Source organism: Somniosus microcephalus, chromosome 7 (genome assembly GCF_052327205.1).
Source record: "Somniosus microcephalus isolate GS21.2 chromosome 7, FLI_Smic_1.0, whole genome shotgun sequence".
Taxonomy (NCBI): Eukaryota; Metazoa; Chordata; class Chondrichthyes; order Squaliformes; family Somniosidae; genus Somniosus; species Somniosus microcephalus.
The window spans coordinates 262193631-262214452 of NC_140993.1; the positions used below are offsets into that span (position 1 = coordinate 262193631).

At 45.6% G+C, this 20822-nt stretch overlaps 1 protein-coding gene across 1 annotated transcript in view; it reads left to right on the forward strand.

Annotated features, from left to right (window-relative positions):
- The first annotated feature begins 661 nt into the window (after positions 1 to 661).
- Positions 662 to 20822, forward strand: part of has2 (hyaluronan synthase 2) — a 30356-nt gene continuing 10195 nt past the window's right edge. The window contains exons 1-2 of the mRNA XM_085993684.1: positions 662 to 1267; positions 19863 to 20489. Coding sequence (XP_085849810.1) covers positions 19863 to 20489 — 627 coding nt within the window. The 5' untranslated portion in view covers positions 662 to 1267. The remainder of the gene's footprint in view (positions 1268 to 19862; positions 20490 to 20822) is intronic.

Sequence of the window (20822 nt, forward strand, 5' to 3'; positions counted from 1 at the left end):
AAAGACACAAGTGAAAACGCTGTAACTATTGAAGTCACGAATATCAAGTACAGAACGCTGAAAGGGGAGAACATCTGCAGGGCTATGGGGGAAAGAGCGAGGGGGCAGTGGGACTCATTGAACAGCCTCTTTCAAAGAGGCACGATGGGCCGAATGGCCTCTTTCTGTGCTGTAACATCCTCTGTGTGTGTGCATGAGAGGGATACACTGCAGTTACATGAGCCCATGCATCCACCGAACCCCCAACACAGAATGAAAAAGCACGGAAGGAGGCCATTCGGCCCATCGTGCTTGTGTCGGCTCAGTGAAAGAGCTACATCGCCTACAAGTATGTTTAAAAACACACGTGAGTGACACATTCACACAGCTCTTGCCTAGTAGCAGTATTTATAAGGATGGAATGGCCAGTGCTGTAATGTAAATGTTCCCGTTTTCTGAAATATAGCGCAATATAGGGAAATGCCGTCCCGAAATTCAAGGTATTAAGATAACTGAGCCGGCCGATTTGAAGGAAGCTTTGATTTGCGCTCAGTCTGCGCTCAGTGGGCGGGTTTAGACATTCCCCCCTCCCCTTAAACCCCCTCGATTCATTAACCAAAAAAAAAAGTTAGCCTTGTTATAAAAGTCCGCGCTTCCTCTGGGCAGTGCTTGGGTTAGAAAAAGTCAGCACAGAAGGAAGGGAGGCGACCAAAAATAAAAGGGTTGGCGTGTGCACGGAATTGCACACGGGTCAGTGTAAGGGAACCTGGTGAGCGTGGATTTGTTTCGACCTGGGGTTGGTTTTACCCCTGTAGATGTAAGAGTTTAAATTGTGAATTTATTATTTTTTTTTAAAAAAAAGAACTTATGCGAGTGAACTATTTTTAAAAAATATTTAAGTTTTATTTATTCGTGGTAACAAAGGTGACGTCTAATGCTGAAATAAATAAATAACAGTTGGGAAAAGCTTGTGAAATAAATTTTTTAATAAACCTCTGGTATTGGAACTGAAGATTTGACTTGAAGACCGGCGCAAAAGTTAAAAAAAAATTTGTACAGGATTGTTGGAACCGGCTGGTTTATTTCTGCACAAACTCCGGTCAGTTTGAGACTTGCAGGAGTCCTGTGATCGAAGTGCTCTCGGCGCACACGATGAAGCACTGACTTTATCCCTAGACTTGAAAAGTGAGAGAGAACAGACTGCAGACCACACACACACGGGGACAACTGAGCTTAAAACACAAGAGCAGGACAACTTCACTCTCCCAGCATCACAGGATATAGCAAGGTACGTCAACTTACTTTTTTTTAATAACGCGTTAAGCTCGATGGACATGCTTTTAATTGCAAAGAAAAAACCTATCGATTTTGTATGGGTAACACATAACTCCAAATGACGAATTGGAAAGGGGATGGTGCCAAAAAATAAAGAATACGGGTCTTGTTAGCCGAAAAGCGTTGGGTGTAAATGAAGATTGAAACTTCTGGGCAGTGGATGGAGATGACTCTCTCTGCTGATTTGCAGTTGGGGCTGTTCTCTCACCACCTCCTCTCTCAACGCACATCTTGCAAATGTAGTAAGAGTCACACTACAACACGGAAAATTAAACCAGGCACATGCATGTACTTTAGAAGATTGTCCAGTTTTGCAGAGAAATGCATTCTCTTGCTGTATTCAAATTGCTGGAGCGTGCATGTATGGGAAATTTGGGGTTGAGGATCACGTTAACACAGGTACAGCAGAACCACGCGGCACCGCACGCGTTAATATATTGGAACCGAAATAATGAATGGATCTGTCCCTTCAACGCCCCCAACTTTTTAAACCTGATATTTAACATTGCTGCTGCTTTTTAATGTCGAGTAACGAATAATTTCAAAACACGATCTTTATTTTCCGCTATTTGCAAACTTAAAAATCGTTGGAGCAGACAACATTGAGACAAGCCAAGACAAGTTGAGACTTAATCCTGAGTTTTCTTTTGCGAGGGGGGGGGACACAATTTGCATTTCGCAAAATATCAAATCCGTGCTACAGTTGGCAGCGTTTGTCCTGCAGGAGATCAAAGGGACAGAAAAAAAGTCAGTGCAGGAATCGACAGCATGGGGGGGAGGTGGGGTGGTAGACCTGGTTAATTAAACTTTGCAAGTGTAGAACGGATGAGTGAATGGGCGCAATGTTAAGTTGCAGAGACTCTATTGTAGTGGAACCTCGTGGCGGCGTACAAGGGAAACGCCCCCTTTTTCTTATGTCACAATCCCAGCCCACGTCACGCCCAGCCACCCGATTGGCTGGCTGGCGGGCTGGAAAGGGAATTCCCCTCGGGATTCGGGAGCCCCGGGAGTGACGCGCGCGCGCGCTCGCGAGGGGAGGGGAGGGAGGTGGCACTTCAAACCAGATTGAAAAATATGGGGCTTATTCTCATTTACGAACCCCAAACACTTCCGCAAGGTTCAATGCATTTGAAAAGAATGCACATTTCCTTCGACATGTTGGATTTATGTACTGCAGTCAGGCAACAGTGCATTTATATACCACAATGACATTTCATTTAAATAAGATTTGCTTGTCCATGCTATGAAGAGGTAAACCAGTGTTGAACGTTGGCATAGTTTTGGTCAGTTACTGGTGTACCTTGAATGGCCTAAATTGTAACTTGCGCTCAAGACAGTCAAGCCATTTACCAATCCTGCCTTGTGAATTGACGAACATCTCGGGATCTGTCAAATGAATTTTTTTTGGCTTTAGATGCTTAAAAGGCATGACAAAGAAAGCACTGTTTCCCGAAAGCGAGAGAGGGATGTGTAGATGTGGAGTTCAATTCATTTAAACATAGATGCAATTGTGTTTATCCAAAAGGAGACGCGTTTTCTTTTTGGTCAGCGTTTTAGAATTCTGTGGGGATCTGAATCTTGCTTTTTGAGATTTTTGCAGCCTCTTGCTGAACTATTGGCAAAGCTTTAAATATCCTACTGGTTACCTGACAGGAAAAGGCGGAGCGGCCACAATATCACGTCATTAACAATCAACTGGGGCTCATATAGTGCAGACAATGTGCAGAAACCATGTTCATCCAAGAGTTCAGACAAGTATGAATAGCTTCACCGCCACGACTAACGCGATGCAGTTGGACAAAATATTGTGGGTCAATTATAATTAAAAAGTTGTACTGAGATTATGGTCAAGGGTCAAACAGAATAACAACATAGAATTACATCGAAAGTACAAGGCGACAAGAGGCTGTTGTTTATCCTCCACACCACGGGTCGCCCTAATCCCACCCTGTTCCCTTATCCCCCTTGCCTTGAACCGCGGATCTAACCCATTATTAAATGTTGACTTGGTCTCTGCTACAATCATTAATTCCCCCTCAACAGGAACTACCCATCAAGTCGCTCAGAAAAGCCACTTTTTATTTCTAAACTGCCTCCTTAGCTGGAAGTGAGATTATACGGGATCTGTAAATTTAGAGATTGTTTAGAAATAAGTTAAGACACAAGGTATAGTGTCTTGATTGTTGCATATACAGTGGCTCGGTTAGTTCAGTAAATCAATTCCAGATGTAACCCTTAACTCCCCATCTGCAGGGTGGGACTTCCAATAAGGCCGGGATTGCTGTTTCCAGATGGACACGATTACCATTGGAACTTGAATTGAACATTACTTGAAAAAAGGGTTTCTCTTAACTTTAGTCAGAAGAGTAACCAAATGCAATGATGCAGCTCAGCAGGGGTTATCTGGTTTCATTGTGAGGAGACAATCACACTCTCCTGTTCATCTATACTTCGCCTGTCACTGAAACATAGAAACATAGAAGATAGGAGCAGGAGTAGGCCATTCGGCCCCTCGAGCCTGCTCCGCCATTCGATGAGATCATGGCTGATCATCCAAATTCAGTACCCTGTCCCTGCCTTCTCTCCATATCTCTTGATCCCTTTAGCCTTAAGAAATATATCTAACTCTTTCTTGAATATATTTAATGAATTGGCCTCAACTGCCTTCTTTGGTAGCGAATTCCACAGGTTCACCACTCTCTGGGTGAAGAAATTCCTCCTCATCTCTGTCCTAAATGGCTTACCCCTTATCCTTAGACTGTGACCCCTGGTTCTGGACTCCCCGACCATCGGGAACATCCTTCCTGCATCTAGTCTGTCTAGTCCTGTTAGAATTTTATAAGTTTCAATGAAATCCCCTCTCATTCTTCTAAACTCCAGCGAGTACAAGCCCAATCGACCCAATCTCTCCTCATACGTCATTCCTGCCATCCCAGGTATCAGCCCAGTGAATCTTCGCTGCACTCCTTCCATGGCAAGAACATCCTTCCTCAGATAAGGCGACCAAAACTGCACACAATACTCAAGATGTGGTCTCACCAAGGCCCTGTACAACTGCAGCAAGACATCCTTGCTCCTGTACTCGAATCCTCTCGCTATGAAGGCCAACATACCATTTGCCTTCTTAGCCGCTTGCTGCACCTGCATGCTTACCTTCAGCGACTGGTGCACAAGGACGCCCAGGTCTCATTGCACTTCCCCTTTTCCCAATCTATTGCTGTTCAGATAATAATCTGCCTTCCTGTTTTTGACACCAAAGTGGATAACCTCGCATTTATCCACGTTATATTGCATCTGCCATGCTTCTGCCCAATCACCCAACCTGTCCAAATCATCCTGGAGTTTCTCGGCATCCTCCTCACAGCACACACGCCCACCGAAACCAAATAACTTTGTATCTAAACTCTCTCCGAAAGACACTGTTAAGGAAGTATTAACACTTCTGGCACGAAAAGGCCATGATTCCATCCAACAAGGTTACAGAGGCTGAGGACTCAGTGGTGCACCCTTAGAAAGACTTACATTTATATAGCGGCTTTCACATCCCAAAGCGCTTTGCAGTATTTTTGTAGTGGAGTCACTGTTGTAATTAACATAGAAACATAGAAGATAGGAGCAGGAGTAGGCCATTCGGCCCCTCGAGCCTGCTCCGCCATTCAATGAGATCATGGCTGATCATCCAAATTCAGTACTCTGTCCCTGCCTTCTCCCCATATCCCTTGATTCCTTTAGCCTTAAGAAATATATCTAACTCCTTCTTGAATATATTTAATAAGTTGGCCTCAATTGTGGTAGAGAATTCCACAGGTTCACCACTCTCTGGGTGAAGAAATTCCTCCTCATCTCTGTCCTAAATGGCTTACTCCTTATCCTTAGACTGTGACCCCTGGTTCTGGACTCCCCTGCCATCGGGAACATCCTTCCTGCATCTAGTCTGTCTAGTCCTGTTAGAATTTTATAAGTTAGAATGAGATCCCCTCTCATTCTTCGAAACTCTAGCGAATATAAGCCTAATCGACCCAATCTCTCCCCATACGTCATTCCTGCCATCCCAGGTATCAGTCTGGTGAATCTTCGCTGCACTCCCTCCATGGCAAGAACATCCTTCCTCAGATAAGGCGACCAAAACTGCACACAATACTCAAGGTGTGGTCTCACCAAGGCCCTGTACAACTGCAGCAAGACATCCTTGCTCCTGTACTCGAATCCTGTAGGAAACGCAGCAGCCAATTCGCACACAGCAAGGTCCCATAACCAGCAATGTGATAATGACCAGCTCATCTCTTTTACTCATGTTGGTTGAGGGATAAATATTGGCCAAGACACGGGGGAGAACTCTCCTGCTCTTCTTTGAAATAGTACCTTAGGATCTTTTATGTCCACCTGAGAGAGCACCTCCCACAGTGCCCCACTCCACTCGAGTGTCAGCTCCAGTCTCTGAGTGGAACTTGAGCCCACAACCTTCTGACTCAGAGGCAGAAGTGTTACCCACTGAACCAAGGTTGATACCTCTACCATTCATTACAACCAGTGCCCTAGTCTGCAAGACTATCCCTATCACTATATCATGTATACTGTACTATATATTCTGTATACTGTGGGATCAATGTTGGACCATGTGTTGAAACCAAATAACTATTGTAATAATGATCTTAGAATAATCATAAACCAATAAGCTGCATTACTACTCCAGTTTCAGATCTGAAACCTTGACTACCAATGCAGAACAAGCATTACTATTTCATAAACCCTCCATAAACTTGAGCTCATCCAAAACTCTGCTGCCTGTATCCTAAGTCGTGCCAAGACCCGTTCACCCATCTTCTTCTTAGGCAGTCCCTCGGAACCGAGGATGACTTGCTTCCACATTAAAAATGAGCTCGCATGTGACTGATTAGTCCAATGCGGGACCTACAGTCTCTGTCACAGGTGGGGCAGACGGTGGTTGAAGGGGCGGGTGGGTGGGGTGCTTGGGTTGACGTGCGCTCCTTGCGCTGCCTGCACTTGGCTTTCGCTTGCTACCGGCGAAGAGACTCGAGGTGTTCGGTGCCTTCCCGGTCAGGGGGAGATAGAGGAACAGATATGTAGGCAAATCTCAGAGAAGTACGAAAATAATAGGGTAATAATAGTGGGGGATTTCAACTTCCCCAATATTAATTGGGATAGTCAGAGTGTGAAAGGCTTAGAGGGTGCAGAATTCTTAAAGTGCATCCAGGAGAGCTTTTTGAGCCAACATGTAGAAAGTCCTACAAGAGAGGGGGCGGTACTGGACCTAATTCTAGGGAATGTAGCCGGGCAAGTGGTGGAAGTGTCAGTAGGAGAGCATTTTGGCGACAGTGACCATAATTCAGTGAGATTTAAGGTGGTCATGGAAAAAGACAAAGACGGCCCGGAAATAAGGGTTCTAAATTGGGGGAAGGCCGATTTTAATATGATAAGGCAGGATCTGGCCAAAGTGGACTGGGAGCAGCTACTTAGAGGAAAATCCACATCAAAGCAGTGGGAGACTTTCAGAAGGGAAATAGAGAGAGTACAACGCCAACATGTTCCTGTAAAGGTCAAGGGTGGGACCAACAAGCAAAGGGAACCTTGGATGACAAGGGATATACAAAAATGCATTAGGAAAAAAAGGGGGGCTTTTGGCAGTTACAAAAGACTAAAGACGGAGGAAGCCCTAGAGGAGTATAAAAAGTGCAGGGGCATACTTAAAAAAGAAATTAGGAGGGCGAGGAGGGGCCATGAAATAACACTGGCGAGCAAAATAAAGGAAAATCCTAAGATGTTTTATAAGTATATTAAGGGCAAGAGGATAACCAGGGAAAGGGTAGGGCCCATTAGGGACCAAAGTGGCAATCTGTGTGTAGAGCCAGATGATGTAGGCGGGGTTTTAAATGAATTTTTTGCATCTGTGTTCACTATGGAGAAAGACGATGTAGACATAGAAATTGGGCAAGGGGACTGTGACATACTTGAACATATTAGCATCGAGAGGGAGGAGGTACTAGCGGTTTTAGCAGGCCAAAAAGTGGATAAATTCCCAGGCCCAGACGAGATGTATCCCAGGCTGTTGTGTGAGGCAAAGGAGGAGATTGCAGGGGCTCTGACACAAATTTTCAGAACCTCTCTGGCCACAGGGGATGTACCAGAGGACTGGAGAACAGCTAACGTAGTACCATTATTCAAGAAGGGTAGCAGGGATAAACCAGGGAATTACAGGCCAGTGAGCCTAACATCTGTGGTAGGGAAATTATTGGAAAAAATTCTGAGGGACAAAATTAGTCTCCACTTGGAGAGGCAAGGATTAATCGGGGATAGTCAGCATGGCTTTGTCAAGGGTAAATCATGTCTGACCAATCTGATTGAATTTTTCGAGGGGGTGACTAGGTGTGTGGATGAGGGAAATGCTGTGGATGTGGTTTACATGGATTTCAGTAAAGCTTTTGACAAAGTCCCGCATAGGAGACTGGTCAAGAAGGTAAGAGCCCATGGGATCCAGGGTGCCTTGGCGCGTTGGATCCTAAACTGGCTGAGTGGCAGGAGGCAGAGGGTGATGGTCGAAGGTTGCTTTTGTGACTGGAAGCCTGTGTCCAGTGGGGTACCTCAGGGATCGGTGCTGGGACCCTTGCTGTTTGTGATCTACATAAATGATTTGGATGAGAATGTAAAAGGTATGATCAGTAAGTTTGCAGATGACACGAAAATTGGTGGGGTGGTAAATTGCGAGGAGGAAAGCCTCAGGCTACAGGACGATATAAACGGGTTGGTCAGATGGGCGGAAAAGTGGCAAATGGAATTTAACCCTGAAAAGTGCGAGGTGATGCATTTTGGACGGACAAATAAGGCAAGGGAATACACAATGAGTGGTAGGACCCTAGGAAGTACAGAGGGTCAGAGGGACCTTGGTGTACATGTACATAGATCCCTGAAAGCAGCGGAACAGGTAGATAAGGTGGTTAAAAAGGCATATGGGATACTTGCCTTCATTAGCCGAGGCATAGAATATAAGAGCAGGGAGGTTATGATGGAGCTGTACAAAACGCTGGTGAGGCCACAGCTGGAGTACTGTGTGCAGTTCTGGTTGCCTCACTATAGGAAGGATGTGATTGCTTTGGAGAGGGTGCAGAGAAGATTCACCAGGATGTTACCTGGGATGGAGCGCCTCAGCTATGAAGAAAGACTAAACAGGCTGGGGTTGTTTTCCTTGGAGCAAAGAAGGCTGAGGGGGGACCTGATTGAGGTGTACAAAATGATGAGGGGCATAGATAGGGTAGATAAAGAGGAACTTTTCCCCTTAGTAGGGGGGTCAATAACAAGGGGGCATAGATTCAAGGTAAGGGGCAGGAGGTTTAGAGGGGATTTGAGGAGGTACTTTTTCACCCAGAGGGTGGTTGGAATCTGGAACTCACTGCCTGAAAGGGTGGTAGAGGCAGGAACCCTCATAACATTCAAGAAGCATTTGGATGAGCACTTGAAATGCCATTGCATACAAGGCTATGGACCAAATGCTGGAAAATGGGATTAGACTGGACAGGGATTGATGGTCAGCGCAGACACGACGGGCCGAAGGGCCTCTTTCTGTGCTGTATAACTCTATGACTCTATGACTCTATGCTCACCTCTGTGCTCGCTGACCTACATTGGCTCCCAGTCCTGCAACGCCTCAACTTTAAAATTCTCATCCCTGTTTTCAAATCCCTCCATGGCCTCGGCCCTCCCTACCTCTGTAATCTCCACCAGCCCTACAACCCCCCGAGATCTCTGCGCTCCTCCAATTTTGGCCTCTTGCGCATCCCCTGTTTTAATCGCACCACCATTTGGTGGCTGTGCTTTCAGCTGCCAAGGCCTTAAACGGTGGAATTCCCTCCCTAAACCTTTCCATTTCTCTACCTCTTTCTTCCTTGAAGATGCTCCTTAAAACCTACCTCTGTGACCAAGCCCTGTCCTAATATCTCAGTGTCAAATTTTGCTTGATAATCGCTCCTGTGAAGCACCATGGGATGTTTTACTGTGTTAAAGGTGCTATATAAATGCAGGTTGTTGTTCTAACTTGTAAATCTGGGCATCACTGCTTGGTGATCTAGACAGCACTGGGAAAGAGTGCTACTACCCACTGGGCCAAGGCTGTCATTCTGAAGTCCAATATACTTCAAGTAGTGACCATAGTTTATAGCTGCAATTCTCAAACTTACATATCTGTTCACAGGAACTATCTTCATGAAAATGTGTCAAGCAAGCCTTTATTTTTTTGGGAGGGGTGGGGGGGAGGTGCCAAAAGCACGTGATAGATTTCTTGTGTGATTTACGTCATGAGGCTAAATGCTTTCAAAGCAAAAGAAAAAAGAGTTTGCCACAGACTTTATTTCATGGAAGCAAAAGCAAAATACTGCGGATGCTGGAAATCAGAAATAAAAGCAGAAAATGCAGGAAATACTCAGCAGGTTAGGCAGCATCTGTGGAGAGAGAAACAGAGTTAACGTTTCAGGTCGATGACCTTTCATCAGACCTTTTATTTCACGGCGGCTGTGTCCCTTTAAATGATGTAGTCACAGGAACTTTTAGTTTCAGTTTGAGCCGTGTGACATCATAGGTCCTGCCTTCGGGCTATACCTCAAATAGCGAGCGCATCACTTTAATAACCTTTATCATACACCAGCTCATTAATACCAAGGACCTTTGGATAGTGCTTGGTGTTGTATCAATCTTCACAATATTACTGAACCAAAACCACAACCGTTTGAACACAATCTGCATTTGGTACATGAAAAGTAAACCGAAAAGACGTACACCAACTTTCGTCCTGTTAGATAGTTTTTGTAACTCGCTGACTTATCTCAGGGCACATGTTCATACCAACCATGCAAATAATAGAAACAATACAAGATATACTTATGCTTTAACAATTTAATCAACTGTATTTAACTCGCAGAATAAATCAAATTCCTTGTTCTAAACAAAATTCTTAAAGAGTTCCATATGTGCTTTTCTTAAAAGAAAAATGTTTTCATCATTTCCAAAGACATTAGATTCCTTGGAGGAATGTGGTTCCCCAGGCTTGTGCCACTCTCCCATAGCTTGCTCAAGTCTCCATATTTCATGGATGGGCCTAGGCAGTAAATGCTGGCAGGCTATTGAACCATGGGGGGGAACCCAACCTGTCCTCGTGTGACATCCCCACACGTAAACTTCCAGTAGGGGGTGGGGGGTCATTTCACAGTGATCAGGAGTGGGGAAACGACCTGATACTGTCAGCTGTGGCTCAGTGGTTCACTCCTGACTCTGGGTCAGAAGGTCTGTGGGCTCAAAATCCCACTCCAGAGACTTGAGCAGAAAAAATCCAGGCTGACAAAACCAGTGCGGTGCTGAGGGGGGCGCTGCACTGTCGGAAGTGCCGTCTTTCTGATGAGTCGTTAAACCGAGACCCCGTCTGCCCTCTCAAGTGGACGTAAAAGATCCCACGGCCACTATTTGGGAGAAGAGCAGGGGAGTTAGCCCTGGTGTTCTGGCCAATATTTATCCCTCAATTAACATCACTAAAATAACAGATTATCTGGCCAGTATCACGTTGCTGTTTGTGGGACCTTGGCTGCCGTGTTTCCATTACAACAGTGACCACACTTCAATAGTACACAATTGGCTGGAAAATCGCTTTGGGATGTCCTGAGGTCATGAAAGGTGCAAGTCTTTCTTTTTTTGGATACTGCTTAGCTGGCTCTCTTGAGATCAACTAACTCAGCATCGACGGGAATTGGAAGCTCAGACCCTTCCTGATCTGTATGGACTCGGCTGTGCACAGGTTCACCATCTAAGGTCTTGTGGAGCTTGGGGTCCATTCTATTAACTGGCCTTTGGCAGTCATTTAGCAGAATCCAAAACTAGGGGCCATAAATATAAGATAGCCACTAATAAATCCAATAGGGAATTCATAGAATCATAGAATAGTTACAGAGGCCATTCAGCCTGTCAGGCCCGTGCCAGCTGTCTGCCAGGGCACTTCAGCTAGTCCCCCCCCCGCCGCACCGCCCTTTCCCCGTAGCCCTTCAAATTTTTTTTTGTTCAGGTACTTATCCAATTCCCATTTGAAAGCCACAATTGAATCTGCCTCCACCACCCTTTCAGGCAGTGAATTCCAGATACTAACCTCTCACTACATAAAAAAGATTTTCCTCATGTCGCCTTTGGTTCTTCTGCCAGTCACTTTAAATCTGTGTCCTCTGGTTCTCGACCCTTCTGCCAATGGGAACAGTTTCTCTCTCTACTCTGTCCAGATCCCTCATGATTTTGAACACCTCTATCAAATCTCCTCTCAATCTTCTCTGCTCTAAGGAGAACAACCCCAGCTTCACCAGTCTATCCATGTAACTTAAGTCCCTCATCCATGGACCCATTCTTGTAAATCTTTTCTGCACCCTCTTTAAGGCCTTCACATCCTTCCTAAAGTGCGGTGCCCAGAATTGGACACAATACTCCAGTTGAGGCCAAACCAGTGTTTTATAAAGGTTCATCATAACTTCCTTGCTTTTGTACTCTATACCTCTATTTATGAAGCCCAGGATCCCGTATACTTTTTAATTGCTTCCTCAACCTGCCCTGCCACCTTTAGCGATTTGAGCACATATACCCCCAGGTCTCTCTGTTCATGCACCCCCTTTAGAATTGTACCCTTTAGTTTATATTGCCTCTCCTTGTTCTTCCTACCAAAATGTATCACTTCACACTTTGCTGCATTAAATTTTATCTGCCATGTGTCTGCCCATTCCACCAGCCTGTCTATGTCCTCTTGAAGTCTGTCACTATCCTCCTCACTGTTCACTACACTTCCAAGTTTTGTGTCATCTGCAAATTTTGAAATTGTGCTCTGTACACCCAAGTCTAAGTCATTAATATATATCAAGGAAAGCAGTGGTCCTAGTACCGACCTCTGGGGAACACCACTGTATACCTTCCTCCAGTCCGAAAAACAACTGCTCACCACTACTCTCTGTTTCCTGTCACTTAGCTAATTTCGTATCCATGCTGTCACTGTCCCTTTTATTCCATGGGGTTCAACTTTGCTGGCAAGCCTATTATGTGGCACTTTATCAAACGCCATTTGGAAGTCCATGTACACCACATCAACCGCATTGCGATCATCAACCTTCTCTGTTACCCCATCAAAAAACTTAATCAAGTTAGTTAAACACGATTTGCTTTAACAAATCCGTGCTGGCTTTCCTTAATTAATCCACACTTGTCCAAGTGACTGTTAATTTTGTCCTGGATTATTGTTTCTAAAAGCTTCCCCACTACCGAGGTTAAACTGACTGGCCTGTAGTTGCTGGGTTTATCTTTACACCCTTTTTTGAACAAGGGTGTAACATTTGCAATTCTCCAATCCTCTGGCACCAGCCCCGTATCCAAGGAGGATTGGAAGATTATGGTCAGTACCTCTGCAATTTCCACCTTTACTTCCCTCAGCATCCTAGGATGCATCCCAGATAAGTCCTGGTGACTTATTACTTTAAGTACAGCCAGCCTTTCTAGTACCTCCTCCTTATCAATTTTTATCCCATCCAGTATCTCAACTACCTTTTCTTTCACTATGACTTTGGCAGCATCTTCTTCCTTGGTAAAGACAGGTGCAAAGTACTCATTTAGTACCTCAGCCATGCCTTCTGCCTCCATGCGTAGGTCTCCATTTTGGTCCCTAATCGGCCCCACCCCTCTTCTTACTACCCGTTTACTATTTATATGCCTATAGAAGACTTTTGGATTCCCTTTTTTGTTAGCTGCCAATCTTTTCTCATACTCTCTCTTTGCCCCTCTTATTTCCTTTTTCATTTCCCCTCTGAACTTTCTATATTCAGCCTGGTTCCCACTTGTATTCTCAACCTGACATCTGTCATATGCCCCCTTTTTCAGGAGGAACTTCTTTACCCAGAGAGTGGTTTGAATGTGGAACTCAGTAGAACATGGAATGGCTGAGGCGAATAGCATAGATGCATTTAAGAGGAAGCTAGATAAGTACACGAGGGAGAAAGGAACAGAAGGATATGCTGATAGTGTTTGATGAAGAGGGGTGGGAGGAGGCTGGTGTGGAGCATAAACACCGGCATGGACCCGTTGGGCCGAATGGCCTGTTTCTGTGCTGTACATTCTATGTAATTAGTTAGCTCTTATTGAACCAATCCAAAGAGAGGAAGGCTCGAAGGCCAGAAAGGCACTGGGAACAATTCTTCTCAAGGGCCATAAAATATAAATGGTGTAGGACAGAATGAGCTGCTCCATTAAACAAGTGAGCGGAGAAGTTCTGACCTCCACTCGCTGATGTTCTAATTTATTGGCAGGGCTTCAATCTACCGTCTGTTTCCATTTCCTTTAAGGAAGTAAAGGGCAGCCTCCGCTGCCTCCCCTGCTAACCTCACAACATCTATTAAACTCCATTATAGTTTCTGGATTCTCCTTACAAGATTTCTCAATAAAGCAAGAACCCTGAGTGCTCTTTAATCTCATCAACAACAATAACAACATGCATTTATCTAGCGCCTTTACTGCAGTAAAATATCCCAAGGCGCTTCACAGGAGCGATTATCAAACAAAAATTGACACCGAGCCACATAAGGAGAAATTAGGGCAGGTGACCAAAAGCTTAGTCAAAGAGGTAGGTTTTAAGGAGCGTCTTAAAGGAGGAGAGAGAGGCAGAGAGGTTTAGGGCGAGAATTCCAGAACTCATTAAAAAAATAAACCAGTTTGCATTTACTTAATGAGCTATGCAGTTTTTTTTGTCCCTCCCACCCCCGCCCCCCCAGCACATTATTCACTCGCATTTTTATTAAATCTCACCCGCTACCTTTCATCACTTGGGAATATAAGATTATTGATCATTATTTTTGGAAATTCAATCCTAAATGCATTAGGTAATGGAAAAACCTGCTCTTGTACAAAACGAACCCTGCGCGCCGTATGATTAATATTCTCCCACAAACCGAGAGGTCAGGGAGACAAGAGACTCACAGTTGGGAGTAACACACTCCAATGCTCACAGCCATGAAGTGATTTTTTTTCTTTTACCAACAAATGATGTAAATGGGGCGGTGATTTGGAACAGGGGCCTGGCCACCAGATGGGGGCGATGACATTTCAACGTCAGCCTTTTCCAAGGCAGCAGATGAATAAACAATCCGAACGGGGAAAGGGAGAATGAAAAATGAAATGTTTGCCTAAATGTAGCTTCTGTTGAATAATTGAGTCGAGTCCATTTTATTGGGGTGGTTGGGGGGGGGGGGGGCGGTGGTTAGGGATGAAATTATAAACCACTCTGGTGTTTTAGTTGGCCCTGTTATAAACTGCAGGAAGTCAGTTAGTCACTTCATTAAAAAAAGGTAAGCATCCTCACATAATACTTATAATATTTAATAGTTCAGGATTCTCACCATTTCAAATGAAATGATTAACAGCCCCGAACCTCCAGACATTGCTTCACCAACAAGAATCATCTGAAGGTGCCTTGGATTTGCATAACAATGTGCCAGATTATTCACCGCAAGCCTAGCCATGGGATTTTGCTCCATGCTATTTTATGATTTGGTTGCATCATATGCAATATAGGATATGTTAGACTTTAGAATCAGTGCTAAACTGTTAACCCTGAGCAGTGATGCAGAGCATCAGCTGAGGCTCAGTGGGTAGCACCCTCGCCTCTTGAGTCAGAAAGTTATAGGCTTAGGTCCCACTCCAGAGACTTGAGCACAACATCTAGCCTTTCGGAAAGGCCGTCTTTCGGACGAGACAAACCGAGGCCCTCTCTGACCTCTCGGGTGAATGTAAAAGATCCCGTGGCACTATTTCGAAGAAGGGCAGCTCTCCCTGGTGTCCTGGGCCCAATATTTATCCCATCAACCAACACCCAAAAACAGATGATCTGGTCATTTATCACATTGCTGTTTGTGGGACCTTGCTGTGCGCAAATTGGCTGCCGCGTTTCCTACATTACAGCAGTGACTATGCTTCAAAAGTGCTTCATTGGCTGTAAAACACTTTGGGTTGTCCTGAGGACGTGAAAGGCGCTATAGAAATGCATGTTCTTTCTTTCCTTTACTAAAGGTTGTTGTGTAAACCTGAAGTGGGACTGGACCCAACTGTGGAGTGAAGCGGTATGAGGGTGCCATCTTGAGATTGGTAGCTGCAGTTCAGGTTCCAGCCACATGGTACAGTACCATGTTATTAGTCCTTGGCTCCTGCCTGACTACAACATTCAGTTATCCTGCCCAACAGAGAGGTCTGCAGATGCACCCTATTAAGGGATACGGCGCCAAGGCGGGTGGATGGAACTAGGATACAGATCGGCCATGATCTTCTTGAATGGCAGAGTAGGCTCGAGGGGTTGAATGGCCGACTCATAGAAACATAGAGGATAGGAGCAGGAGTAGGCCATTCGGCCCCTCGAGCCTGCTCCGCCATTCAATGAGATCATGGCTGATCATCCAAATTCAGTACCCTGTCCCTGCCTTCTCCCCATATCCCTTGATCCCCTTAGCCTTAAGAAATATATCTAACTCCTTCTTGAATATATTTAATGAATTGGCCTCAACTGTCTTCTGTGGTAGAGAATTCCACAGGTTCACCACTCTCTGGGTGAAGAAATTCCTCCTCATCTCTGTCCTAAATGGCTTATCCCTTATCCTTAGACTGTGACCCCTGGTTCTGGACACCCCCGCCATCGGGAACAGCCTTCCTGCATCTAGCCTGTCTAGTCCTGTTAGAATTTTATAAGTTTCAATGAGATCCCCTCTCATTCTTCTAAACTCTAGCGAATATAAGCCTAATCGACCCAATCTCTCTTCATACGTCATTCCTGCCATCCCAGGTATCAGTCTGGTGAATCTTCGCTGCACTCCCTCCATGGCAAGAACATCCTTCCTCAGATAAGGCGACCAAAACTGCACACAATACTCAAGGTGTGGTCTCACCAAGGTCCTGTACAACTGCAGCAAGGCACCCTTGCTCCTGTACTCGAATCCTCTCGCTATGAAGGCCAGCATACCATTTGCCTTCTTAACCGCCTGCTGCACCTGCATGCTTACCTTCAGCGACTGGTGCACAAGGACACCCAGGTCTCTTTGCACTTCCCCTTTTCCCAATCTATTGCCGTTCAGATAATAATCTGCCTTCCTGCTTTTGCCACCAAAGTGGCTTTTATCCACATTATACTGCATCTGCCATGCCTCTGCCCAATTGCCCAACCTGTCCAAATCATACTGGAGTTTCTCTGCATCCTCCTCACAGCACACATGCCCACCCAGCTTTGTGTCGTCTGCAAACTTGGAGATATTGGGCTAAAAATTCAGTTGGGCACCATTTGGGGCGCCAAGCTCGCCTGGGCGCCGGAATTACCGCTGCGAGCGGAGCCACTTGCGCCATCCGGATATTCAGTTTCTGCGCCCCAAATGGAAGCGGGCCGCTAATCGAGGCTTCCCGCGCCCCGCTTGGGGTGCTGAAACTGAATATCTGCGCGCTAAGGGCCGCAGCGCCACACGCTGCGGCACGGCACGCTGCGGTACTGCAGGCCTTCCTCCCATTGTTAAGGGGGAGGTGCCTGCAACAGCGCGATCCCCGCTCGCGAGTGCCAGCAAATGAGCCCGGCACCAAGGAGAAGTGCCGGGCTCTCGGGAAACAGCCGGCAATGCTGCGGGGGGGGGGGTTTAGGAGGCCGGGGACGGAGGTGCTGGCAGGCGGCCGCCGAAAAAGCGGCCGGCCGCACCTCCACCTTAACTAGCGCCACTACCGCCACAGGTAGGCCCCTGTGTACCGGTCGCTCTTTGCGGCCGGCGCTGAAGAGGCGGGTGCGACCAAATATGGTCATCGGGGCGGGAGCGGGGCGCTGCGCACACCGATGACGTCATCGGTGGCGGCGCAGCGCAACAGGCTAACGCCGCTATTAGCGCCCCGCTAAATATCGCGGTGGGTGTGGCCAGTGGCGTTAAAGCCACTGAGTGCCCTCTTTGGGCGCAATCTGGTGGTGCAGGCCACTGAATTTCTAGGCCATTACATCTAGTTCCCTCGTCTAGATCATTAATATATATTGTGAATAACTGGGGTCCTAGCACCGATCCCTGCGGTACCGCACTACTCCTGTTCCAATGCCTGTTTAGAAAGAGGGAGGGAGGAAGGGAGAGCCCCACTCTCCAAACAATTAAATTAAAGGTTTGATTGGGCTGAAAAACTAGCCAGGATCCACCACTGTAAAGCAAGGTTGAAGGCATCGGATATGCACTGCTGCCCGTATCCTAACTCGCACCAAGTCCCGTTCACCCATCACCCCTATGCTCGCTAACCTACATTGGCTCCCGGTCCAGCAATGCCTCAACTTTAAAATTCTCATCCTTGTTTTCAAATCCCTCCAAGGCCTCCCTATCTCTGTAACCTCCTTCAGCTCGACAACCCTCTGAGATCTCTGCGCTCCTCCAATTCTGGCCTCCTGCGCATCCCTGATTTCCATCGCCCCATCATTGGCGGCCGTGCCTTCAGCTGCCTGGGCCCTAAGCTCTGGAATTCCCCCCCTAAGCCTCTCTGTCTCTCTCTCCTCTTTTAAGTCGCTCCTTAAAACCTACTTCTTTGACCAAGCTTTTGATCACCTGTCCTAATGGCCCAGAACTTGGTGTCGGGGGCTTGCCGCGCGTGCAAGCCCCCGATGTGCACTTACCCGGCGCGCCGACATCTGAAACCTGGCCCGCAGTGGATTTCCTGTCAGTGGCCCGGTTCTGATGTCGGCGCGCTGTGCTAACCTGACCCAGCGGTGTAGTTAGTGCGATGTGCCGGCTGGGATCAGGTGAGCACTGTTCAGCCAATCAGGGGAGGGGAAACTTCATTCATAAGTTTGAGAGTAAGAACTGTCAAACTCATGAAGTACTGCACCCCAAAACACTACTTAAACTTTAAATAAAATTTTAAAAAACATCCCAATCATTAAATTAAGTATAAATAAGTTAAAAAAAATAATTTAAACAATAATTTTTTTTGTTGAAAAAATAAATTTTTAATAAAAAGGGTCTAAAACTAAACTTACCTTATTGTAGATTCTTTAAAATAATACAATCTGAATGCATGCACTCTTGAAACTCTTGGGAGAGTGGACGAGTGTTAATAATATTGTCACACACCAATTCATTGCAACTTTACATTTACATTTACTGCTTGGCTCCACTACAACATCAACTTGCATTTATATAGTCCCTTTAATGTAGTAAAAGCATCCCAAAAAACTTCACAGGAGCGATTATCAGACATAATTTGACACTGAACCACATATGGAGGTGGGATCGGTGACCAAAAGCTTGGTCAAGGAGATAGCCACAAGATTACCTGAAAGATTGTCCTGACGCTGCTCATATCGGAATAGAAAAGGATTGAACTGTTCCCATGTAAACATATACCTCGAAATGGATTAATTTTGCACAAAAACGTATACCAGTTTAATTATAAATCTTAAAAAAAGAAAATCCCGTGCGTGTCTGTGTATGTGAGCCAACAGAAAGAACACTGTCCTTTGAAAGGTAACATAAACAGAGACAAATGGAAAAACAAACACTAGAGCATGAAGTACAGGCCAAAGCGTAATAAATATACCCGGCCAGACATGGAACAGATTCAGACTGCAGTTACTGTACTGACACTCCTTCAGCTCATTGACACAGGGAGGAAATAAAATAACACTATAGACTTCCTGTCTCGTTCATTGCTGGCGAATAGTTTGTCATCAGAATCTAGGCTACCTCACGTGTTGGTAAACCATGACATTCTCTAAATGTCTTGACTATACGGTCATTGCTGCAATCGCAGTATTTGCTAACCTAAAAGCATAGGAAGAGGAGGCTATTCAGCCCCTCGAGCCTGTTCCGCCATTAAATTAGATCATTGCTGATCTGTATCTTGACTCCATTTAACTCTTAATACTCTTGCCTAACAAAAATCTCAATTTTTAAATTTTCAATTGATCCCCAGCCTCAACAGCTTTTTGGTGGGAGAGCGTTCCAGATTTCCACTACCCTTTTTGTGCTTCCTGACATCACCCCTAGCTCTAATTTTAAGGTTACTCCCACTTGTTCTCCTCTTTCCCCACCAGAGGAAATCGTTTCTTACTATCTACCCTGTCAACTCCTTTGATTATCTTAAACACAGCTCAATTAGATCACCTCATAATCTGCTATACTCAAGGAAATACAAGCCAAGTCTATGCAACCTGTCCTCATAATTTAACCCTTTTAGCCCTGGTACTAGTTCTGGTTTGAAAATTAGCAACCCCCTTTTTCGAGTAACGGTGTCATTAAAAAAACAGGGGACCATATAGAGAGACCGCCTGCGGGAATGGATTGAAAAAAGGTTTACCCTGGCAGGTGATTGTTGAACTTAACCCAGCAAAGCTAGGTGACTTGAGCCAACTGGTCATGTGAACAAAATAAGTTAGCATGTGTGTGTTGAATTAAGTGTGAGAAAGTGCTTTATCAATGACGTTTTATATTTCTTTGGAAATAAAAACTCAATTTTTATACCCCTTCTGATTTGTGATGTTACAGATGTGTTGCAAAAATCTGACTTCCATCCTGCGGATAGTGGGGACAACCCTATTTGGTCTTGCTCTTTTGCTGGGAATCGCAGCTGCTTATATCGCCGGCTATCAGTTCATAGCCACGGACAATTACTACTTTTCCTTCGGACTGTACGGTGCCATCTTAGCCCTGCATCTGCTCATTCAGAGCCTCTTCGCCTTCCTGGAGCACCGGAAAATGAAGCGGTCCCTGGAAACCCCCATCAAACTGAACAAATCGGTGGCTCTGTGCATCGCTGCCTTCCAAGAAGACCCAGACTACCTGCGGAAGTGTTTGCTGTCGGTCAAAAGGCTGACCTATCCGGGCATGAACGTCATCATGGTGATAGATGGGAATAACGAGGATGATCTGTACATGATGGACATATTCGGCGAGGTCATGGGGAGGGACCGGTCAGCCAGCTACGTGTGGAAGAGCAACTTCCACGAGAAGGGCCCGGGTGAAAGCGACGAGTCACACGGGGAGAGCATGCAATATCTCACGGGGTTGATCCGGTCCAATAAGAGCGTGTGCGTCATGCAGAAGTGGGGAGGCAAGCGAGAAGTGATGTACACTGCATTCAAGGCACTGGGGCGCACTGTGGATTATGTGCAAGTAAGGCTCTTGAACTCTGAAACGGTTCCAAGTCCAGTAGCGAGACCCTGGAACAACCCTATACACGATGCGGCATATAGGAGTCCTATATATACTTTGTATATTGTTCCAATAAAACTTCTTATGTTCTTTAGGTAAATGTTTGAAGAAAAATTACCCTTGTAAAAATTGATTTTCCTATACTGAGCACATTAGTCTGTGCGGTCTAATGCCGTGCAGGAAAGAAATGACAGAACTGGAGGCCTTTTAAATTAGCCTAATCATGTCATCTAAACCCCAAAGTATTCCACTAGAATTCTATCCCTCTGCCTCAGAAAAACAACCTGCCAAATT